General features: G+C 45.4%; 1 protein-coding gene across 4 annotated transcripts in view; it reads right to left on the bottom strand.

Annotated features, from left to right (window-relative positions):
• The window catches only part of LOC121272049 (sorbitol dehydrogenase-like), a 35,637-nt gene that overhangs the window by 4,548 nt on the left and 6,686 nt on the right, over nucleotides 1–24,403 (bottom strand). For all 4 annotated transcript variants that reach the window (XM_041178451.1, XM_041178448.1, XM_041178449.1 and 1 more), the window contains 7 exons: nucleotides 21,311–21,475; nucleotides 14,818–14,851; nucleotides 13,833–13,997; nucleotides 13,253–13,412; nucleotides 6,701–6,819; nucleotides 3,381–3,446; nucleotides 1,614–1,795 (listed from right to left, as the gene is read on the bottom strand). In XM_041178451.1, coding sequence (XP_041034385.1) covers nucleotides 1,614–1,795; nucleotides 3,381–3,446; nucleotides 6,701–6,819; nucleotides 13,253–13,412; nucleotides 13,833–13,997; nucleotides 14,818–14,851; nucleotides 21,311–21,367 — 783 coding nt within the window. In that variant the 5' untranslated portion in view covers nucleotides 21,368–21,475. The remainder of the gene's footprint in view (nucleotides 1–1,613; nucleotides 1,796–3,380; nucleotides 3,447–6,700; nucleotides 6,820–13,252; nucleotides 13,413–13,832; nucleotides 13,998–14,817; nucleotides 14,852–21,310; nucleotides 21,476–24,403) is intronic.

Consider the following 24,403-nt stretch of genomic DNA (forward strand, 5'->3'; position numbering starts at 1 on the left):
CCATCTAGAAGGACAAGGGCAGCAGCCACATGGGGACACCACCACCTGGAAGTTCCCTTCCAAGCCACTCACCATCCTGACTTGGAAATATATCACCGTTCCTTCACTGTCGTTGGGTCAAAATCCTGGAACTCCCTCCCTAACAGCATCATGGGTGTACCTACACCACAGGGACTGCAGCGGTTCAAGAAGGCAGCTCACCACCACCTTCTCAAGGAGGCAGTTAGGGATGGGCAATAAATGCTGGCCCAGCCAGCGAAGCCCCACATCCCATGAATGAATAAAAAAAGAAATTTGCCCCAATTCTAACAATCTTAGTCTGCATCAGGTAGTGTATGAATGGTTAATGAGATTATTAATGGGCTTATTTTAATTGGTGTTTAAAAAGGAATTGGATTGCTACCTGAAAAGAGAGAACGTGCAAGGTTACGGGGATAAGGCAGGGGAGTGGGACTAGGTGAAAAGTTCTTTCAGAGAGCCAGCGCAGAGCCGATGGGCCGAATGGCCTCCTTCTGCACTGTAAGGATTCTGTGACTCTGAGTGCAGAAGCAAAATAGTGTGGAAGCTGGAAGGCTGATTTTAAAAAAGAAAAACAGAAAAACACTGGAGATACTCAGCAGTTCTGATGAAAGGTCACTGACCTGAAAATATTGGCCTAAATTTTACAAGAATGTTGGGACGCCAGCGATGGGGTGAAAAGTGGGTGATGAGCTCCCTCTTGCCAATGGCGGGAACGCGGTGACAACTTTACCAGAGGCGGCGTCCTGGCTGCTCTGAAGTATCTGCAGTGCCACCAGGAGAGATGCTGAGGCAGAATGGAGACCTCAGGAGCTGGACAAGGTCATTCTTTTTAAAAAAAAATAACAAATGAAACATTCAGGGGGCCGAGTGTCAGAGGGTTAAACTCTCAGAGGGGCTGGCTGCCTCCCCTGACTGCAGCCCCTTCTCTGGGCCACTGAGCCTGGGGCCACCTCCCTCCCTTCCACCGCCCCCCCCGCAAACTCCCATGCTGCCTCCGGTTAGCTCCTCAGTGAGGAGACGGTGGTGTAGTGGTACTGTCACCAGGCTAGCAATCCATAAACCCAGGCTGACGCTCTGGGGGCACAGGTTCAAAACCTGCAGAATGTAAGTGCAATTAATTGAAAGCTGGTCCTCAGTAACCGTGACCGTGACAACTATCACTTTTCGTCGTGAAAACCCATCTGGTTCACTAACGCCCTTCACAGGGAGGGAAGTCTGCCACCCTTACCCGGTCTGGCCCACGTGTGACTCCAGACCCACAGCAACGTGGTTGACTCTTAACTGCCCCTCTGAAATGGCCTATAGCAAGCCCACTCGAACTAGGGCAGTTAGGGGTGGGTAACAAATGCTGGCCCTTGCCAGCAAAGCCCACATCTCATGAAAGGCGTTGACAGCGCCCCCGTGCAGCAGGGGTTCGGCCCTGTCGTCGGCGACGTGCTGACGGTGCTGCAAAACGGCCCCTAATTGGCCTTTTAATTACACTAATTGGCCGTCTGCTGCCTTGCATTCAATTGGCTGGATTAAAATTACACACAGGAGCCGGACTGTCAAACTCTGCAGACTGGTATCAGCTGTGCACCTTCCATACTTACAAAGACACCGGCCTGCACACAGAACTCCACTCCAGTGCATTCAATGGATATATCAGGCATGGCTCCCCCGAGAGCCTGCTTCACTTTCTGGCCCAGCTCCTTAGCACTTATGCTTCTCTCGACTGCCACAGTCACATTGGCTCCCATCTGCTTAGCCTTCTCCAATCGATTCGGTGACAAATCTGAAACGGTGCAGTGGGGTTAGGGTGACACTTGTGGTAGCATTTGGGATGTTATTAATATTATGAACAGTAAATAAAGACGAAGGAGACCAGTGTTGACACAACGAACGTCAAAAGACACCGAACCTGAGTCTTTGGAAAAGGATGCTAAGGTGCTACCTTTGTCACCTACGTTATATGCGCTTTAGAGATACGGACAACACATAGAGACTATTAGCTGTTTGGAAGTACAGAATGTGAGTAAAGCTGAAAAAAAAAAGAGATATTGAAGCTTTTTGTCTTGCACTCATCAGGACACTTTGCAAGAATTCCAACGTCAGGGGAAAACAACAATTTACACTGAGAGAAGAGAGTGCTGATTGGTGGGAGTCTGAGTAGCAGACTCTGATTGGTAGGGGCATTGCCAAACGTCAAATTGGCAATGCTGGCAGTTAACTGTCAGTCACCATCAACTGGTGCATTCTCTATGGGCAACATCTTGACCCACCAGAGTCCATTTGCCAACCAATCAGCACTCTCTTCTCATGTAGTATAAATTGTTGTTTTCCCCTTATATTGGTATTCTTGCGAAATGTCCTGAAGCAGACAGTCGATACAGAGGCGATTACTGGAGGGGAAGAGCAGCTGAAAACAGAGGACAGCAAAACAGAGGAGAAAATGGACTGGATGCAATAATGGACTGGATGTAACTGACCCCTATGCAGGGTCAGCAGAAGACAGACAGAGCTGGAAATCCATGACAGTAAACCTTCTGGGAAGATGATGACCCCCACGAACAAACGAACAAAAGATGATCGGTCTTCAAAGTACAGAAACAAAATGGTTCAAGCTGTCAATCAAATGACCATCTATCTTGTCCGTCCCACTTCCTATTTCTGTCCTCACTGACCATATTGTTTCCATGGTGAATGGATGCAATGACACTAGTGATCGTTGTTCTATGTCAAGCCAGTTAGCTATTCAACCATTGGGGCATCACAGATGTATATGACGTAACAATTCTGGGGTGTATTATAAAGCTTTAGCAAAATTTGCCTTTTCCATTCCCCCACATGGTCTGAAAGACAAATGACGGCCCTTATTTTAAATACTTCTTCACATTTTTAAAAGCAAAATGTGTAAAAAGCAAGTGGCTGAAAGATATATTTTAAAAGAACGAATAAGAAGCTCGTATGGGCAAAGGGAAGGGATGTGAGACTAAATTGATAGGTTTTTTTCCCCCAGAGAGCAGGCCCAGGAATGATGAGCCGAATGGCCACTTTTCCTTGTGCTGTAAGATTCTAAGGCACTGAGACCCACAGGTAATATAACGAAACAATTCTCTGCGTGTAGCTGAAGGAGTAAGTAAAGAATTAGAGCTAGGGAGCGTGAAAAGATATATAATTTTATATTTTATTATGATACTTTATAATTTTCTCCTGTGCCCAGGCACAAACATGTGAAACGTTTAATCAATTGTACATGGTTCAATTTGGATCTTTGTGACAATAACCGACCACAGGTTAACAATGCATCGATTCTGGAAGCAGCAGACTTTCTTTTGCATTTAAAGTTGAGAGAGAGACAAAATAAACAAACAACTTACCACAAATCACAATCTGAGACGCTCCCATGGCTTTGGAAACGAGCAGATTCACAAGCCCAATTGGCCCTTTTGTATATGAAAAGAAAGTTATCTGTTAGAAAAACCTTTGGCAGGTACAGGGTTAAAAGAAAATCTTCACCTGGCGTCGGGCCTTATTTAACAGGAGAGGTGTTTGAGGCATGATGCTCTTGATTTTTTGGCGAATACAATTCTCTGGCACTTACAGTAGAGGAAGGAATTTGCGAGGAATTACTGAATAGGTTTGGTTAAAATTCTGTAGCCAGAAAGTCGGATGAGAAACTGTACAATCCCGCACCAGAATACTTTTTCTTAATTTATTCTTTCTTGGGGGGGGGGGGGTATGGGTTGCCCATCCCTAATTGCCCTTGAACTGAGTGGCTTGCTGGGCCCATTTCAGAGGGCACTTAAGAGTCAACCACACTGCTGTGGGCCATGTAGGCCAGACTGGGTAAGGACAACAGATGTCCATTTCCTGAAAGGATATTAGTGAATCAGATGGGTTTTTCACTACAATCAAGTCACCGTTACTGAGACTAGTCTTTATGGTCCAGATTTTATTTACTGAATTTAAGTTTTGCCAGCTGCCGTGGTGGGATTTGAACCCATGTCCCCAGAGCAATAGCCTGGACCTCTGGATTGCTAGTCTAGTGACATTACCACTACACCACCATCCCATCCTGAATAGTGTTCTGCCTAAATCTCAGATTTCTACAGGTTCTGCTTTGCTACAACAATGACGTGTATTTATATGGGGCCTTTAAATGTGATAAGACGTCCCAAGGCGCCTCACAGGGGGCATTGTAAATCAAGACACACCACCGAGCCACAACATAAGGAGATATTGGGGCAGGTGACCAGAGGTTTGCTCAACGACATTGGACAGAATCTCAGCCGGTCAACTGACGGCCCACGTCACCTATCTTTGGGAAGGCCTGCTGCATTTTGTTCCACTCGGGCACTTGACAGGCCAGCGGTGGGCCTTCACCGGGGTTCCTGGACCTGGGCTGCGAAGGTCCTGCCCGCTGAGAGCTGCTGGCCAGAGGCTGGCATCTCTACTGACCGGCAGCGCCACCGGCCATTAGGACATCCACCTGGCGCTGAGTATCGTTGCTGGATCTCAGCGCACAGATGAGTGAAGACAGGGGTCAGGAGGGGTGGCAAGGCTCATGAGGGAGGGTTTGGGAGGGGAGGGGGTCGGCAGCAAGGGCAGGGGGATGGTTCTCAGCGGCTCCCCCCTCCCCCTGATGCCAGGCCCTCAGTCAGGCACTGAGCGCCTTGGAACAAGGGACCTCCCTCTTGGGAGCCCGCAGGCAACCCCAACAGGGTTTCCTTGTTGTGCTCCCCGCACCGGCCCACTGGGGTAATACCAGTAACAGCAAGATGAGGCCCTTAAGTGGGCATTAGCTGCCCGCCTAAGGGCTCTCAACTTGCGGCGGAACAGCAAGGCTGTCAATGGGCCTTTTCGCGTGGCTTAAATCAGGGCAGGGGCAGGAAGGTGGTGAGTGCGCCAGCCACAACCGTCCCATTTGATTAAATGCACCCACCACCACCCCCCTCCAAAAACCAAACTTGCCAGAGGGGAGGCTACAAGAACATCTTACAAGGAGGAAAAGAGAGTGTCAAAAAAGTTCAGGGAGAGAATTCCAGAGTTTAGGGCCCAGGCAACTGAAGGCATGGCCGACTAGAGTCATTAAAGCCAGGATGTGCAAGACAGCAGAATTAGAGGAACGCAGAGACCTTGAGGGATTGTGGGGCTGGAGAAGATTAGTAATTTAATCTCTTGTCATTGTAGCACCTGCATTTTAATGACTGCGCAGAACACAGCATCTAGAAACAAACAACAACAACTTATATAAAAATAAAAACAAAAAAACTGCGGATGCTGGAAATCCAAAACAAAAACAGAATTACCTGGAAAAACTCAGCAGGTCTGGCAGCATCGGCGGAGAAGAAAAGAGTTGACGTTTCGAGTCCTCATGACCCTTCGACAGAACTTGAGTTCGAGTCCAGGAAAGAGCTGAAATATAAGCTGGTTTAAGGTGTGTGTGTGGGGGGCGGAGAGATAGAGAGACAGAGAGGTGGAGGGGGTTGGTGTGGTTGTAGCGACAAACAAGCAGTGATAGAAGCAGATCATCAAAAGATGTCAACAACAATAGTACAATAGAACACATAGGTGTTAAAGTTAAAGTTGGTGATATTATCTAAACGAATGTGCTAATTAAGAATGGATGGTAGGGCACTCAAGGTATAGCTCTAGTGGGTTTTTTTTTTTATATTTTATATAATGGAAATAGGTGGGAAAAGGAAAATCTTTATAATTTATTGGGAAAAAAAAAGAAGGGGGTAACAGAAAGGGGGTGGGGATGGGGGAGGGGACTCACGACCTAAAGTTGTTGAATTCAATATTCAGTCCGGAAGGCTGTAAAGTCCCTAGTCGGAAGATGAGGTGTTGTTCCTCCAGTTTGCGTTGGGCTTCACTGGAACAATGCAGCAAGCCAAGGACAGACATGTGGGCAAGAGAGCAGGGTGGAGTGTTAAAATGGCAAGCGACAGGGAGGTTTGGGTCATTCTTGCGGACAGACCGCAGGTGTTCTGCAAAGCGGTCGCCCAGTTATATTTGTACAGCGCCTTTGAATAAATAAAACATCCCAAGGTGCTTCGCTGGAGCATTAGGTAACAGAGTGTGACACCGAGTCACATGAAAGATTAGTTCTGATGGCCAAAAGCTTAGTCAAAAGAGGTAGGTTCAATGGAATGGCTTAAAGGAGCAAAGTGAGGTAGAGAGGCCAAGAGGTTTTGGGACGGTATTCTAGAGTTTAGGGCCAGGCAGTTTAAGGCATGGCCACCATTGATAGAGTGTTTAAAATCAGGGACGCACAGGATGCAGAACTGGAGGAGCTCAGAAAGGTTATGGGGCTGGAGGAGATTACAGATAGTCATTCAACCTCCAGTCATCATAATACCTCTGCAGAACACAGGATCTATAAAGAAATAAAAGGAAAGATGGAGCTCATTATCACATCCTCAACCTCAAGCACATCTCAATATGCTCCAGAAGTTACTGTAAAGTCCAGCCACTGCTGTTAAGAAGGTAAAAACTCACTCACTCAAAGCAACATCTCACAAACTAATCTAGTGAACCTTCCTCAAATATGAAGAGCAAAACCGAGGGATTTGTTTGCTTCCCTTTTCAGTGTGTAACGGAGGTTAAAAAGAAAAGCAAAAATAAATAGAAAATGAGGCAAAAAGAATTCAAGTAAACGTTCAGCTGTTGGTAATTTACACAGTGCATTGCTTACCTGCCCCTAAAATGAAGACTTTGCTGCCAATTGTCACCCCTCCTCTACGACAGGCGTGAATTGCAACAGAAAGGGGCTCAATCAATGCACCTTCTTCAAAGCTCACAGATTCAGGGAGCCTGAAACAAGAATGAAACACCAGAGACACTAAACATTCAGGACATAAGTTAGTCTGAATAAAAAAAGACATGTTCTCGAAGCTTCCTGTCTTGCACTCATCAGGACAGATGCAAGAACACCAAATTTCAAAGGGAGCAACAATTTATACTGCATGGGAAAAGGATGATGATTGGTTGGCAAGTTGGCTCTGATTGGTCAAAGCATTTCCATGGACCAGGGAGCTATTGTCCGACACTCTTGTTTAATTCCAAAAGGACTCAATGCCTTTGTTTTTGCCTGCAGAATACAATCTTCGACAGCATGTCTATTTTCTCAGCAAGTTCTGGACTATCAAGCAAATTATGCGTTAATCTTTGTTAGATGGAAATGGACTTTGAAAAAAATGTTGACAGAAGCACAATTTCAGGAATAACACCCAGAGCTCTGTCAAACAAAATTTCCCTTACATTCTTTTAAAATGGGATTTAAAACAGGCACGAGACAACTGTACTTATAAAAAATAACTTTTTGTTTTCTATTACCACCAAATTCAAAAAGATTATCTGATCATAATCACATTGTTCTTTGTGGTGAGCTTGCTATGCACAAATTGGTTGCTATGTTTTCTATATCGCAACAGTGACTACACTTCAAAAGTTTCGTCGTTGGCTGTAAAGCACTTTGAGATGCCCCGAGATCAGGAAGGTGCTAGATAAATGCAAGTTCTTTCCTTTTGACGGACGAGGACAAAACATGAAAAAATCCTCAGGCCTTCTACTTTTGTAAAGATGATTATCTAGCCCAACCCAATATGGGGAGGTGGCAGGGTGGTATTGTCACTGAACTAGTAATCCAGAGACTCAGGGTAATGCTCTGGGGATCCAGGTTCAAATCCCACCATGGCATATGGTGGAATTTGAATTCAGTGAAAATGGAAAAATGACCAGTGTTGATTGTCATAAAAATGCATCTGGTTCACTAATCCCTTTCCTCCCTTTAGGGAAGGAAATCTTACCAGGCCTGGCCTACATATGACTTCAGACCCACAGCAATAAAAAGGAACAGAAACCAGACAGACCAAACCAGCATTGACCTAGGCACCAGAAATGAAATGGCAAACTCAGCCCTGTTGCCCTACAAAGTTCTCCTTACCAACACCTAGGGACTTGTGCCAAATTTGGGAGAACTGTCCCACAGACTAGTCAGCCTGACATAGTCATACTCACAGAATCATTCCTTACAGTCAATGTCCCAGACACCACCATCACCATCCCTGGGTATGTCCTGTCCCACCAGCAGGACAGACCCAGCAGAGGTGGTGGCAGTGGTATAGAGTCAAGAGGGAGTTGCCTGGGAGTCCTCAACATTGACTCCAGACCCCATGAAGTCTGGGTCTGCGGCAGGTGGTGAGGGAACCAACAAGAGGGAAAAACATACTTGACCTAATCCTCACCAGCCTGCCTGCCGCAGATGCACCTGTCCATGACAGTATCAGCCGGAGTGACCACTGCACAGTTCTTCACATTGAGGATACCCTCCATCGTGTTGTGTGGCACTACCACAGTGTTAAAAGGGACAGGTTTCAAACAGATCTAGCAACTCAAGACTGACCATCGATGAGGCGCTGTGGGCCATCAGCAGCAGCAGAATTGTACTCGAACAGAAACTGTAACCTCATGGCCTGGCATATCCCCCACTCTACCATTACCACCAAGCTAGGGGATCAACCCTGGTTCAATGAAGAGTGCAAGAGGGCATGCCAGGAGCAGTACCAGGCACACATAAAAATGAGGTGTCAACCTGGTGAAGCTACAATATAGGGCTACTTGCATTCCAAACATTGTAAGCAGCAAGTGATAGGCAGAGCTAAGCGATCCCACAATGATCAGATCTAAACTCTGCAGTCCTGCCACAACCAGTTGTGAATGGTGGTGGACAATTAAACAACACATTGGAGGAGGATTCTCCACAAATATCCCCATCATCAATCATGGTGGAGCCCAGCACATCAGTGCAAAAGATAAGGCTGAAGCATGTGCAACAATCTTCAGCCAGGCGCGCCGAGTGGATGATTCATCTTGGCCTCCTCCAGAAGTCTCCAGCATCACAGATGTCAGTCTTCAGCCAATTCGATTCAATCACGTGATATCAAGAAATGGCTGAAGGCACTGGATACTCCAAAGGCTATGGGCCCTGGCAATAGTACTGAAGACTTGTGCTCCTGAACTTGCTGTGCCCCTAGCCAAGCTGTTCCAGTACAGCTACAACACTAGCATCTACCCGTCTATGTGGAAAATTACCCAGTATGTCCTGTACACAAAAAGCAGGACAAATCAAAACAGGACAAGTCCAAGCCGGCCAACTACCGCCCCATCAGACTACTCTCAGTAGTAAAGAGATGGAAGGTGTCAACAACAGTGCTATCAAGCAGCCCTTGCTTAGAAGTAACCTACTCACTGATGCTCAGCTTGGGTTCCGCAAGGATCACTCAACTCCTGACCTCATTACATCCTTCATCCAAACTTGGACAAAAGAGCTGAACTCCAGAGGTGAGGCGAGAGTGACTGCCCTTGACATCATGGCAGCATTTGACCCTTGACATTCAATGGCATTACCATCGCTGATTCCCCCACTATCAACATCCTGGGGGTTACCATTGACCAGAAACTGAACTGGACTAGCCATATAAATACTGTGTCCACAAAAGCAGGTCAGAGGCTAGGATTGCTGAGGCAAGTAACTCACCCCCTGACTCCCCAAAGCTTGTCCACCATCTACAAGGCACAAGTCAGGAGTGTGATGGAATACTCTCTGCTTGCCTGGATGAGTACAGCTCCAACAACACTCAAGAAGCTTGACACCATCCAAGCAGCCCCGCTTGATTGGCAGCCCATCCACAAACATTCACTCCCTCCATCACCGACACACAGTGGCAACAGTGTGTACCATCTACAAGATGCACTGCAGGAACTCACCAACACTCCTTAGACAGCACCTTCCAAACCCACAACCACTACCATCTAGAAGGCCATGGGCAGCAGATGGATGGGAACACCACCACCTGGAAGTTCCCCTCCAAGCCACTCACCATCCTGACTTGGAAATATATCACCGTTCCTTCACTGTCGCTGGATCAAAATCCTGGAACTCCCTCCCTAACAGCACTGTGGGTGCACCTACACCACAGGGACTGCAGCGGCTCAAGGAGGCAGCTCACCACCACCTTCTCAAGGGCAATTAGGGATGGACGATAAATGCTGGCCCAGCCAGCGATGCCCACATCCCGTGAATTAATATAAAGAACACTTTCACAAGGGAAAGGAATTGATTTCACACCTCAGGCTGCACTGAGAGGAAGGGGAAGCTTTCCCATCACATGTCCTCGCTGGTGATATGTCATAGCAAGACATGGAAAAAATCAAGGGCAAGTTGTAGGGAAAAATCTAGCAAGTATATAATTATCACAAATAATATATAAAACTGCATTTCCAAAAGTTCCCAACTACTAGATTAGGCACAAATAGCATTTTTCTCAAAATAAATCCCTGCATGTGCACCAGTAACTGACAAATACTAAAATAAAAGTAAGATATTGCAGATGCTGGAAATCTGAAATAAAAACAGAATATGCTGGAAAATCTCAGTAGGTCTGGCAGCATCTGTGGCTCTTCTTTAAAACTCAAAGTAGTAGTAGTTCTGGAGAACTATTATGTTGACCGGTGCAAACATGATGCGCTGAACGGCTTCCTGTGCTGTAAACGTTTATGAGAAGAGTCATATCGGACTGTTTCATCCTCCACAGATGCTGCCCGACCTGCTGAGTTTTTCCCAGTGTTTGCTATTTTTATTTCTGGCAAATACAATTTGAGAATTGTCGCTCACAACTGAAGGGCATAATGGAGAGGGCACTGTTTACTTCTGCTAATTCAAAGTCATTTTTTCACTCTCCAAATGTTAATTAGAAATGCAAATGAACCAATTGTATTAAAATGCTACAGGAAGCTTTTTCAGGGACATTTCCATTCAAATTCATTGACTTTGAATGAACACGAGTCAACTGTGACATTTGAAAACCGATCTTTAAGCTCGCCAGTTTTAGTAAAGGCTATAGGAGACTATGCAATTTTCAGCATGACATGTTCTGTACTTTTGGACCCAGACAGTCATTTTGTTTCTACTAGGAATGTAACCAGATGAGTGCATGATGGACTCTGTCCTACATAATCCACTGTTTCACATGACATTTTTTGGAACCTCTGGTCTCCTCAGGAGTCTGGCTTGGCCGCAGTTTGTTTTTGAACAGATGTCTAGCAACGGTTAGATATCCCTCAATATTCTGTGATTAAATCCATAGAACCATAGAAAAGTTACAGCACAGAAGGAGGCCTTTTGGCCCATCATGTCCATGCCAGCCCGAGAACACCCAAGTGCCCTCTCTAATCCCACCTTCCTGCACTCGGCCCATATCCCTGCAGCTTACAGCACTTTAGGTGCAGATGCAGGTACTTTTTAAAAGAGTTTAGAGTTTCTGCCTCTACCACCAACATGGGCAGGGAATTCCAGACACCCACTACCCTCTGCGTAAAAAAGTTCTTCCTCATGTCCCCCCAAACCTTCTGCCACTTATCTTGAATCTATGTCCCCTGGTTCTAGAATTCTCCATCTAGGGAAACAATTTTATCCTGTCCACTCTATCTATTTCCCTCATAGATTCTTTATTCCTCATTTTTCATTTTCAATCCAATTTCAAACATAAAAACTGGGCAGAGGTCAAGTCACACACAAGGGGCAGTCCTGAGCCACATGTCCTGGATGTAACGATAGAGGATTAGAAAAGGCACCTTGGGGTGTCCTTGGGCTGGCATGGTCAAGATGGGCCGAATGGCCTCCTTCTGTGCTGTAACTTTTCGATGGTTCTAGGAGGGACATCATGGACAGGCAACGCAGTAGAAATACTGGAAAAGCCTCAATGGTGGATCAGGGGAGGGAGGGCTATATAGTGACCACCATTGCAGAAGAGCTGGGAGATTCTGATTTCAACTGGAGGGCGTATGTACAACACTGGATAACCCAGTCATTTGACTCAACACACCAAATGTTTGAAGTTCCCTGTGGCTGGATGAGCAGTTACCCGGCCGGCACATTCCACTGTTTGTGCAACTTGCCTCATCGACTGACTTATCAAAAAGCAAGACTGGGCTTCAATGGGTTTTGCAGGTACCTTTCATTCTGTACCAGTTAGTTACAGATTGTATCTCGACGCAACAGCAGTAGGGCAAGCAGAGCGCCAGCAGCGGAAATGCCAATAATTCCAATAATAAGGCCACCAGCTGGTGGGGATTGGGTGACAAATTCTCCTTCCGGAAAGAGTTTGTTGGAAAGGTCTACAAAATAGCCAACCCATGAAGCACAGCCAAGAGTTTTTCCATTTAATCTTATCAGCCAGTTTTAAATACATGCCGGTACATTGTTACTTCAAATAACAATTTGAATGAACCAGTTCGATAGGTTATTCCTATGGAGCAACGTAACATGACCAATATTCATTGTTTCGTCAAATGTCAGGGACGTGCAGTGGAAAGTCTACATGCAATCCAATGATCAATGATCAATGATCAATCCAATGATCAATGGTCAATGATCAATCCAATGATCAATGGGTCTATTGTTTGCTCAGCACATGCCGTTTAATATTTGCTTTTGTGAACAAAATCACGCATCAGTTCACAGAAATCAGTGCACTGCCTATGGGACTGCCCTTTTTGAAAGCCACAATAAAATATATTTCATGAAGCCTGAAATGCCATTCACACGTGCTTTTATTTGTTCTTCCATGAGATGTCGGTGTCACTGGCAAGGCCAGCATTTGTTGCCCATCCCCAATTACCCTAGAACTGAGCAGCTTGCTAGACTATTTCTGAAGGCAGCTAAGAGTCAACCACATTGCTGTGGGTCTGGAATCACATGTAGGCCAGACCAGGTAAGGGCAGCAGATTTCCTTCCCTAAAGAGCATTGATGAACCAGATAAGTTTTAATGACAATCAATGATAGTTTCATAGTCACTGTTACTGACACTAGCGTTATAATTCCAGATTATATTAATTGAATTTAAATTCCACCAGCTGCCTTGATGGGATTTGAACCCATGTCCCCAGGATATTGGCAGGGACCTCTGGATTACTCCTCCTATGATATTGACACTACACCACCATATCCCCTGATATGGAGATGCTAATGGTAATGCAGTTGCTGATGCTAATGGCTTAATGGCTTAACTAGGATATAAACCAGATTAATGTACAAAAGAAAGATTTCAGTGTTCTCCATGCATGGAAACCGTCAAACTTTCGACTGTCATGAATTCCCAATGTTACCCACCCCCCGCTCCCCCAGCAATGTACTGGCTCAAAAATCCCATCAGGGTCACTTCTTCCTAAATAACTGGTGCTCACTTGTAACAGTAGCTGGCATCATGGGTATTGTATCGGCAAAGATTCCCATCGTCGGGAGGAGTAGCAGAGAAGAAAATGGTCGGGGAGAGGTTGTAGCGCCCAGTTCTGCAATACTCATCAATTTCTCTGGGGATTCCAGGCTCAATGGCGACTCTGTCACCTGCAGCAGAGCAAACACTTGGATAATCAATTATATCCTTTAACACCAGCAAATATCAGTGCAGGTGTAAACAAGTGGGTGTTATCTTTGGATGGGTCACCTTTATATTGGCCCAAAGTCATGCCGCGGTGCTCCACCCGCCCCCCCCCCACCCTCACACCACACCCCCCACCCACCCCACACCACACCCATCCACCCCCCCGCCTTTCATATCATAAACCACCAGGTGTGCATTTTTCTCTTCCATGACCCACAGCCACGTGGTATGAATTTGAGCTCTTAGCAAATTAGCACTTTCATATTTCCCCAGCCCACATTCAGTGAGTACATTTAAGTTTTGCCCATGAATCTGAATCCTTGCGCATTCGCACCTGTAACTACCGAAGTAACATAAAACATTTCCTGTTCTGGTGGACTGACCTGCCTTAAGGTGTTGCACTCCAGATCCCACTTTCAACACTGTCCCCGAGGCCTCATGCCCCAGAACCATCGGTTTCTTTAAAACAAAATCTCCAATTCCTCCATTTTGCCAGTAATGGACATCGGAGCCACAGATCCCAACAGAATCGATCTTCAGCAGAACCTCTGAAATAAATTATAACCTTGGGAAAAGTTGCATTTTAGAATTGGTGCCAGCCACATTTTGGGTTCTTTTGACCACTCCACAGAAAAGATTTGACAAAATGCGGATGTTTACAGGAGGGAGCACAGTATATTCATGCCAGTTCAAAGAGCTCTGATGCAATGGATCAGGAGTCATTAACATTTTGGCTATCTTAGTAATGCCCTCCATCCCTAGAAGTATCCAAGATATCTGCTCTCCTCTAATTCAGGTCTCTTGAGCATTCCCGATTTTCATCGTGCACCACTGGCGGACATGCCCCCATCTGCCCTGGGCCCCACTTCACTTCCTAAACCTCTCTGCCTTTCCTCCTTTACGATGCTCTTTAAAAAAAAAAACCTGCTTCCTTGCCCAAGCTTTTGGTCGTCTGTCCCAATAGTGACTTAGTGTCAAATTTTGTTGTATAATGCTCCTTGTGAAATGCCTTAGGATAATTTATTACATTAAAAGATACAATATAAATACAAGGTGTTGTTTCTGCTGCCAGCTCTAAATACTCATGCATGGTGGCCTTTCAACAGGACTAGAAAATGAACAGCGTGTACACAAGCTGAAACACTAACTTTCTTTGTCTCTCCACAGGTGCTGCCTGGCTTGCCAAATGTTTCCAACACTTTGTGTTATGTCAGGTTCAGTTTGCTTTACCTTTAGGAGTTAGGTGATTCACCGTTGTAAACCAGGGACCCTTCCTTCCAACATTTTCTGCCTTTTGATTTTAAGCTCCAGTGCCCTGCCTGATACCGAGCAGGAATTATCCGGACAAGAACGAACCAAACAACTTACCTTTAGGGCCTGGTTCCGGAACAGGACGTTGTTCCTGCGAAGAAAGCATGGGAAATCTACTTGAGGAACGTCTAACCCTCGTGACGGAAACCAAAACCTTGATATTCCATTACAAATAAAACAGAACTACATTGAAAAGCTACTGGGAAATCGCCTTCATCAAGTTTAAACCTCAGTGTCATTCGAGAACCTGTTGGGTGTTGCAGTGGGTAAGTACTGCAGGTTGTACTTCTGGCCAAGATGGATTGAATGACTTCCATCATCTGCATTTACTGATCTTGCGCTTTAGGCCCATTAAGCCGGATGCATTTAAGAGAAAACTGGATAAGCTCACAAGGAAGAAGGGAACAGAGGGTTAATGCTGATAGTGGTAGATGGGTAAGGATAGAAGACTTGAGTGGAGCATAAAAGCCAGCATGGACTGGTTGGAATGAATGGCCTGTTTCTGTGCTTGTTATTCTCTGTGTAATTCTATGTGTAAGAAAGTAAAATCATAGAATTTTACAACACAGCAGGCTTAGGAGTAATGGACTAGTAATCCGGCGACCCAGGCTAATGCTGCGGGGACATGGGTTCAAATCTCACCACAGCAGCAATAATAAATCAATAAATAAATAAAACTAGTCTCAGTAATGATGACCATGAAACTATCATCGATTGTTGTAAAAACCCATCTGGTTCACTAGTGTCCATTTAGGCAAGGAAATCTTTCCTGGTCTGGCCTACATGTGACTCTAAACTGAAAGCAACGTGCTTGACTCTTAACTGCCCTGGATGATCAACAGATGCTGACCTTGTCAGTGATGCCCACATCCCATGTATGAATAAAAAAAGAACAGAAACTACTCTTTCAATTGCACCTATGCCATATCTTTGAAAGAGGTATCCAATGTCAGTCAGTCTCATGCCCCTGTTCTTTCCCTATGCTTTTATTTGTTTTCTAAATATTTATCCATTTCCCTTTAAAAGCTATGAGTCGTGCATCCACCATTGTCTCTGGTAGGCATTTAACATCCTATCACCCCCTCGCCACATAAAACATTTATCCTAACTTCTTCCTCTTTCCTTATAGTGATGACTGTAATTTTATGGCCTCTGGTTATTGATGCACAAAATAGTCCTTCCTAATTTAACTCATAAAACCTTTCCAAAATTCAATACCCTTCAGAGATGGTCCAATCATCCCTTTTCCCTTCTCTATTCAAATGATGAGTGTCTAGTCTACAGCCAGTGCCATTCTGGGACATGGTATCTGGGCCATCTGGGGACTCATGAGGGTGAACCTTCTTTCACTGTTCCATACTACATCATTTGGAATATCCAGCATCCAGAACCCACCTCTCAATGAAAATTTCATTAAACTCTGGAACGCCACACTGGATGAGAAGCTGCAGTATTATAAGGGTGGATTTACAAAAGACCACTCCTACCCCAACCCAACAACCAGGCACTGCACTTCACCCTCTACGAACAAATACTGTGAATTCCCCTAAGGCATGCACTTATATATGATGACTTTATATGTGACAATCCAATCTCTTATTTGTATCAAGTGACCAAACTGACCAAAATATACAATTCACTCGAGGAGTCTGAGCTGCTGTGGCAACATGCACATGTTGTAGCCTGATGCAATGGACAGTGATGGCAGAGGCTTCAATGTTCTTCCCATCACACGGCTGACCAGGAACCTCTCCCATTCTCGCCACTGGCATGCGCTGGAAGGATTTGCAGGTTGATACTTAACCTGTTTGGCCACGTGATGAACGCACCTTGCATGGCCATCAAGTCTTGGAGTGGGACTCAAACCTCGAGCTTCTGACTTAGGGGCAGGGACACTAGCCACTTCAGCACAAGAGCTCCAGTGAATTACACATATGCAACAGTAAATTATTCATGGCACTGGAAGTAGGCATATTGGGGTGAGGTGGGGGTGGGCACAGTGTTCAGGTGAAATTGGTCCTCACTTCACTAACTTATTCCACAAAACTAGTTGGAGGCCAGTACATTGTGACGGTCGACAGTAAAATTGAACAAGAAGTGTTGATATTCAAAGTTCCAGTGGTAAACCTTGGCAGAAAGGTGTGGCCAACAATAATGAAAATGAGAAATAAAGTAGGTGGACAACTAAAAACATTTTGATATTCTTTTCTTAACAAGATGTCTATAAAAGAATCGCCTTCTCATGCCACTATTGTCATCTATCTTTACAGTTACAGTGATGATTGCACCATGTTCAGCATCATTCATGTCTTTTCAGATACTGAAGGAGTCCATGTCCAAATGCAGCAAGACCTGGACAATATCCAGGCTTAGGCAGACAAGCGGTAATTAACATGACACAAGTGCCAGGCAATGACCATCTCCAGCAAGAGAGAATCGAACCATCACCCTTTGACGTTCAATGACATTACTATCATTGAATCCCCCAGTATCAACATCCTGGGGGTTACCACTGACCAGAAATTGAACTGGACCAGCCATATAAATACTGTAGCTACAAGAGCAGGAATCATGTGGCGAGCAACTCATCTCCTAACTCGCCAAAGCCTGGCCATCTACTACAAGGCACAAGTCAGGAGTGTGATGGAATACTCTCCACTTGCCTTGATGAGTGCAGCTCCAACAACATTCAAGAAGCTTGACACCATCCAGGACAAAGCAGCCCACTTGATTGGCACCCCACCCACAAATATTCACTCCCTCCACCACCGACACACAGTAGCAGCAGTGTGTACCATCTACAAGATGCACTGCAGGAACTCACCAAGGCTCCTTAGGCAGCATCTTCTAAACCCATGACAACTACCATCTAGAAAGACAAGGGCAGCAGATAGATGGGAACACCACCACCTGGAAGTTCCCCTCCAAGTCACTCACCATCCTGACTTGGAAATATATTGCCGTTCCTTCACTGTCACTGAGTCAGAATCCTGGAACTCCCTCCCTAACAGCACTGTGGGTGTACCTACACCACAGGGACTGCAGCAGTTCAAGGAGGCAGTTCACCACCACCTTCGAGGGTAATTAGAGGTGGGCAATAAATGCTGGCCTAGCCAGCGAAGCCCACATCCCATGAATGGATAATAGAAATAAATTTACAATTTTAAAATATAATTTTACTCTGACAGCATGCTCTGTCAAACATTACTGCATCATTGAACAAGTTTGTCAAATCTACAAACACGTCATAACTTTCACTGCCAAAATCCCTTTGGTTAAAAATCACAATCTCACACAGTGCCAGTGCATGCACAGTACAGACTCCCTCCCAAGCTACCCTCACATTCTAACCCCATCACCTTTCAAGACTATCTGATATCCAAAAAACATTTATTTTGGAGTTTTTCAAATTACTTATTCAATCACAGGATGTGGACACTGCTAACAAGGTCAACATTTGTTACCTGTCCCTAATTGCCCATAAGAAAGAGCTGGCAAGTCACCTTTCTGAACCGCTGCAGTCCATTGTAGAGGTCGCAGTCCGTCTTTGTTATTTAAAGGGGCTGCTCCTCAAATTTTCTTTGCACTTCAGCCCCATGCTCTGGACCTTTGGCCACCCAGTGCGGGGGGCGGGGGGGTGATGGGGCAGGGTTGTGAGGTGGGTGGAAGATCGGAGGACCTCATCGTGGGTCTGCTTCTGGGCCTAGCCAAGGTTGCCAATCACAGGTCCAAGCAGGTGGCCATGGAAGGGGTGGTTAGACCCAACTGTCTTTCCCATTCAAAAACAGAATTACCTGGAAAAACTCAGCAGGTCTGGCAGCATCGGCGGAGAAGAAAAGAGTTGACGTTTCGAGTCCTCATGTCCCTTCGACAGAACTTGGAAGTTGCTAGGCCCAGAAGCAGACCCACGATGAGGTCCTCCGATCTTCCACCCACCTCACAACCCCGCCCCATCCCCCCCCCCCCCCCCCCCCCCCCCCCCCCCCCCCGCACTGGGTGGCCAAAGGTCCAGAGCATGGGGCTGAAGTGCAAAGAAAATTTGAGGAGCAGCCTCTTTAAATAACAAAGACGGACTGCGACCTCTACAATGGACTGCAGTGGTTCAGAAAGGTGACTTGCCAGCTCTTTCTTATGGGCAATTAGGGACGGGTAACAAATGTTGACCTTGTCAGCAGTGTCCACATCCTGTGATTGAATAAGTAATTTGAAAAACTCCAAAATAAATGTTTTTTGGATATCAGATAGTCTTGAAAGGTGATGGGGCTTTGGTTAAAAATCACAATCTCACACAGTGCCAGTGCATGCACAGTACAAGTAGCAAGTTCTGTCGAAGGGTCATGAGGACTCGAAACGTCAACTCTTTTCTTCTCCGCCGATGCTGCCAGACCTGCTGAGTTTTTCCAGGTAATTCTGTTTTTGTTTTGGATTTCCAGCATCCGCAGTTTTTTTGTTTTTATGTCTTTCCCATTCTGCAGCTATGTTTGTGCCTGGGTGTCCCTGAAGAGGGAGCACAGGCTGAAGTTCATCATCAGACCCAGGAACACCACATCTTGATTCAATTTATTAAGTTTCCTTTTAAAGTTTGTTTTTCTGTTATGTTACCTCATTAACTAATTGAAAGCCCCTTAAAGAGTTTATTTGTTAATTAGTTTTATGGGTTATCAGAAGAGCCTGTAAAGAGGGACTAGCCTGTGGCCAGACTAGTCTGAAGATGCCCAATCTTGTCAGATCTCTGAATCTAAGCAGACTTAGGCCTGGTTAGTGCTTGGATAGGAGACCACCTGGGAATACCTTAAAAACCTTCCTCGACCAGCGGGCACCACAGGGGCTGGAGTGCATCACCAGCCCCAGAAACACTATTTTAATTTAATTAGATAAGTTTCCTTTAAAGTTTTGTCTTTTTGTTACAGTGCCCCTTTAAGGGACTGTTAATTTGTTTATTTTTTTGGTTTTACAAAGAGCATATAAACAGGGCCTATTAAGATGGTTCACAGGTCCCCAGGCCGCTTGCCTTTACTGTGGCCCCGGGGAGTCCGTGTTCCACGTGTATATAGATCGAGAGAGGCTGCAGCCCATTTCTGGTTATTTGCTGCACTTTGGCCCCACACTCCTAATCTGTAGCCACCCAGTGCAGTGGGAGGTGGCGGGGGTGTGGGGGGAGAGAGACAGGCAGGAAGGAGGACCTCCATGTAAGCCTGCTCCTGGGCCTGTCCAAGGTGGCCATTTACAGATCTGGGCAGCGGCTGGTTGAGAGGTTGGGGTGGGGTCATCTGGCCCAGCTGTTTGCCCCTCTCCCACAGCTACGTTCACCACCGGGTGTCCCTGGAGCGGAAGTATGAGGTGTCCACTAGAGGTCTTCTGTGATTGGTGGGCACTGCAGGGCCTGGAGTGCATCATCAGTCCCAGGAACATCATCTTAATTTAATTCCATATGTTCCTTTTGAAAGTTCAATTAGCTAATTAGTTTTTTTTTGAGAATTTGGTTTATTAAAGAGCAATTATTAAGGTGGTTCATAGACTCCCAGGCCGCTTGTCTTTTTTGCAGCCTCCAGAGCTCCATGTTCCACGTATATATAGATTGTGAGAGTTGGCAGCCCCATTTGACTATTTGAGGGGCCGCTCCTCAAATATTGAGACCTTCCCCGACCAGTGGGCACCACAGGGGCTGGAGTGCATTATCAGCCCAAAAGCCATATTTTGGTTTAATCTGATGTTTCCTTTGAAAATTTTGTTTGCTTTTGTTACAGTGGCCCTTTAAGTTAGTTAATTAGTTTATATTTGTTAATTTGTTTTACATAGAGAGTATAAAGAAGGGCAGCTGGGACACTGGGTTGGTTGGTGGTGTCGGAGGCAGAGAAATGTAATGCTGCATTCTGTAAATAAACCGACTATCAAGAAAAGGATCTGTGCCTAAATTCGTACTTCACCATCTGGCTTAGGATCTATTTAACGTAGGCCAGGCAGAGTAAAGATGGCAAATTTCCTTTCCCAAAGGAAATTGGTGACCCAGATGGGTTTTTACAGCAATCTAGTCATTTCATGGTCACCTTTACTGACGCTAGCTTTTTATTCCACTAAATTTAAATTTTCCAGCTGCTGCAATGGGATTTGAACTCACGTCTCAGGACTTCTAGCCCAGCACCACAGCTGCTATGCCACCATACTCCTGTCCATAAAAAAAACCCTCGTTTCAATGTTCAATATTAATCCAGGCTAAACAGATTTTCTTCCCAGCATGTTTTTTTTAAAAATAATCTAGTAAAATGAGATCTTGAGATAAATTTGATAATATTCCAGTAATTACAGCAGGATTAAAATAAATCCCTCTAACATTTACAGGGATTACAATTCTCCCAAGATTGACAAGCTAATTGTTGTGTCTTTGGCTTTAATAAAATGCATTGAAGTGCTGGCACTGTATTCTATTTGTTTGGCTTTCCCCCTAGACAAGATCACCACTGTTCATCAGACCCTCTCACTTCCTGCACTGATCAAATCTAAAATGAGACAAAAAAAATAGATTAACCATAAGACAATAAAAATTGTTTACCAGTCTCAGATCATGTTTCTTATAGAGCACCACAGACAGATTCTCATGCTGTGCCATCTTCAAAATCTCACTGGTTAAAAGTGTGTGGTTTTTACTTGCGCTTACAGTCGAAGGTCAGTTCTAAATAAGTCCAAAGGTCCTTCTATGACTGACTGAGTCCTTGAGCTGAAACGGGAATTGCATGATTTTAAAATTGTTTACTGAAAAAACAGCACAAGTAGATGCTATGATAGGATAACAAATCCGCATACATAATGATTAATATCAATTAATGAATATTTCAACAGTTACAGAAATCCCTCCAAACAATTAACAAACGACAGACAGAGGCTTTGAGCTGAAGAATGAATCGAATTTAACATGTTACCATTCTCTAATGACCACTGTTTTTTTTTACTCTTTTGCCTGCAAAAAATTCACTGGCTGGATTTCAAAAACCGCTTTAAATCTTCCCTTTTGTTGTAGGCAAGATAACTCGCTACTTTAAAATGTGTCAAAGACTGGGAGTCATCAACATGATACAATCATATCAATCCCTATAATTCCGGCACTGCACTGCTTGAAAAGTCCAGGGCCAGAATATTCTGCCTCCGCAGAATGCGAGGGAGGAGGCAGGGAGGTGCGAGAATATGGCGGATTGGCGTCAGGACCAATACATGACGCCTTCCCGATAATTTGTTTCATAGTCACCATTAGCAAGTCGAAACCAAATTTTTAAAAATCACTAGTTGAATTTAAATTCCACCAGCTGCTGTGGTGGGATTTGAGCACATGTGTCCTCAAAGCATCAGCCTGAGCCTCTGGAGTATTAGTATGACTGTGTGGTGGTCACTCCTACCAATACTGTCATTGTGGAGATGGAGTCCTGCCTACATATTTAGGATACCCCCCATCATGTTGTGTGGCACTACCAGTGTGCTATATGGGACAGGTTTCAAACAGATCTAGCAATTCAAGACTGAGCATCTATGAGACGCTGTGGGCCATCAGCAGCAGCAGAATTGTACTCAAACAGAACCTGTAACCTCATGGCCTGGCATATCCCCCACTCTACCATTACCATCAAGTCAGGGGATCAACCCTGGTTCAATGAAGAGTGCAGGGGGACATGCCAGGAGCAGCACCAGGCATACCTAAAAATGAGGTGTCAACCTGGTGAAGCTATAAACACAGGACTATTTGCATGCCAAACAGCATAAGCAGCAAGTGATAGCTAAGCAATCCCACAACCAACGGATCAGATCTAAGCTCTGCAGTCCTTTCACAACCAGTCATGAATGGTGGTGGAGAGTTAAACAACTCACTGGAGGAGGAGGCTCCACAAATATCCCCATCCTCAATGATGGGGGAGCCCAGCACATTAGTGCAAAAGATAACACTAAAGCATTTGCTACAATCTTCAGCCAGAAGTACCGAGTGAGGTCCCCAGCATCACAGATGCAAATCTTCAACCAATTTTATTCACTCCATGTGATATCAAGAAACGGCTGAAGGCACTGGATACTGAAAAGGCTATGGGCCCTGATAGCATTCCGGCAATAGTACTGAAGATTTGTGCTCCAGAACTTGCCATGCCCTTAGCCAAGCTGTTCCAGTACAGCTACAATCGGCAATGTGGAAAAATGCTCAGGTACATCCTGTACACAAAAAGCTGGACAAATCCAAGCTGGCCAATGACCAACCCATCTGACTACTCTTGATCATAAGTAATGGAAGGGGTCATCAACAGTGCTATCAAGCAGCACTTGCTTAGCAATAACCTGCTCACTGACACCCAGATTGGGTTCCGCCAGGGCCACTCAGCTCCTGACCTCATTACAGCCTTGGGTCAAACATGGAAAAAAGAGCTGAACTTCAGAGGTGAGGTGAGAGTGACTGCCCTTGACATCAAGGCAGCATTTGACCGAGTGTGGCATCAAGGAGCCCTAGCAAAACTGGAGTCAATGGGAGTCAGGGGGAAAACTCTCCACTGGTTGGAGTAATACCCAGCACAAAGGAAGATGGTTGTGTTTGTTGGGGGTCAATCATCTCAGCTCCAGGACATCACTGCAGGAGTTCCTCAGGTTAGTGTCCTAGGCCCAACCATCGTCAGCTGTTTCATCAATGACCTTCCTTCCATCATAAGGTCAGAAGTGGGGATGTTCGCTGATGATTGCACAATGTTCAGCACCATTCGCAACTCCTCAGATAGTGAAGCAGCCCATGTCCAAATGCAGCAAGACCTGGACAATATACAGACACGAGCTAACAAGTGGCAAGTAACGTTTGCACCAAACAAGTGGCAGGCAATAACCGTCTCCAACAAGAGAGAATCTAACAATCGCCCCTTGACATTCAATGGCATTACCATCACTGAGTCCTCCACCATGAACATCTTGGGGGTTACCATTGACCAGAAACAGAACTGGGCAAGTCATAAATACTATGGCTACAGGAGCAGGTCAGAGGCTGGGAATCCTGCAATGAGTAACTCACCTCCTGACTCCCCAAAGCCTGTCCACCATCTACAAGGCACAAGTCAGTAATGTGATGGAATATTCCCCACTTGCCTGGATGAGTGCAGCTCCAACAACACTCAAGAAGCTCAACACCATCCAGAACAAAGCAGCCCATTTGATTGGCACCCCATCCACAAACATTCACTCACTCCACCACCAATGCACAGTAGCAGCAGTGTGTGCATCATCTACAAGATGCACTGCAGGAATTCATCAAGGTTTCTTGGAGAGCACCTTCCAAACTCCCGACCACTACCATCTAGAAGGACAAGGGCAGCAGATGGATGGGAACACCACCACCTGGAAGCTCCCCTCCAAGTCACTCATCATCCTGACTTGGAAATATATCACCGTTCCTTCACTGTCGCTGGGTCAGAATCCTGGAACTCCCTTCCTAACAGTGCTAGAGGTGTACCTACACCACATGGATTGCAGCGGTTCAAGAAGGCAGCTCACCACCACCTTCTCAAGGGTAGCCAGCGATGGGCAATAAATGCTGGCCCAGCCAGCAAAGCCCACATCCCATGAATGAATTAAAAAAAAAACTCTAGTGATGCTACCACTACACCACTGTCTCCGCTTGTAACACCATTTG

Source organism: Carcharodon carcharias, chromosome 32 (genome assembly GCF_017639515.1).
Source record: "Carcharodon carcharias isolate sCarCar2 chromosome 32, sCarCar2.pri, whole genome shotgun sequence".
Lineage (NCBI taxonomy): Eukaryota > Metazoa > Chordata > Chondrichthyes > Lamniformes > Lamnidae > Carcharodon > Carcharodon carcharias.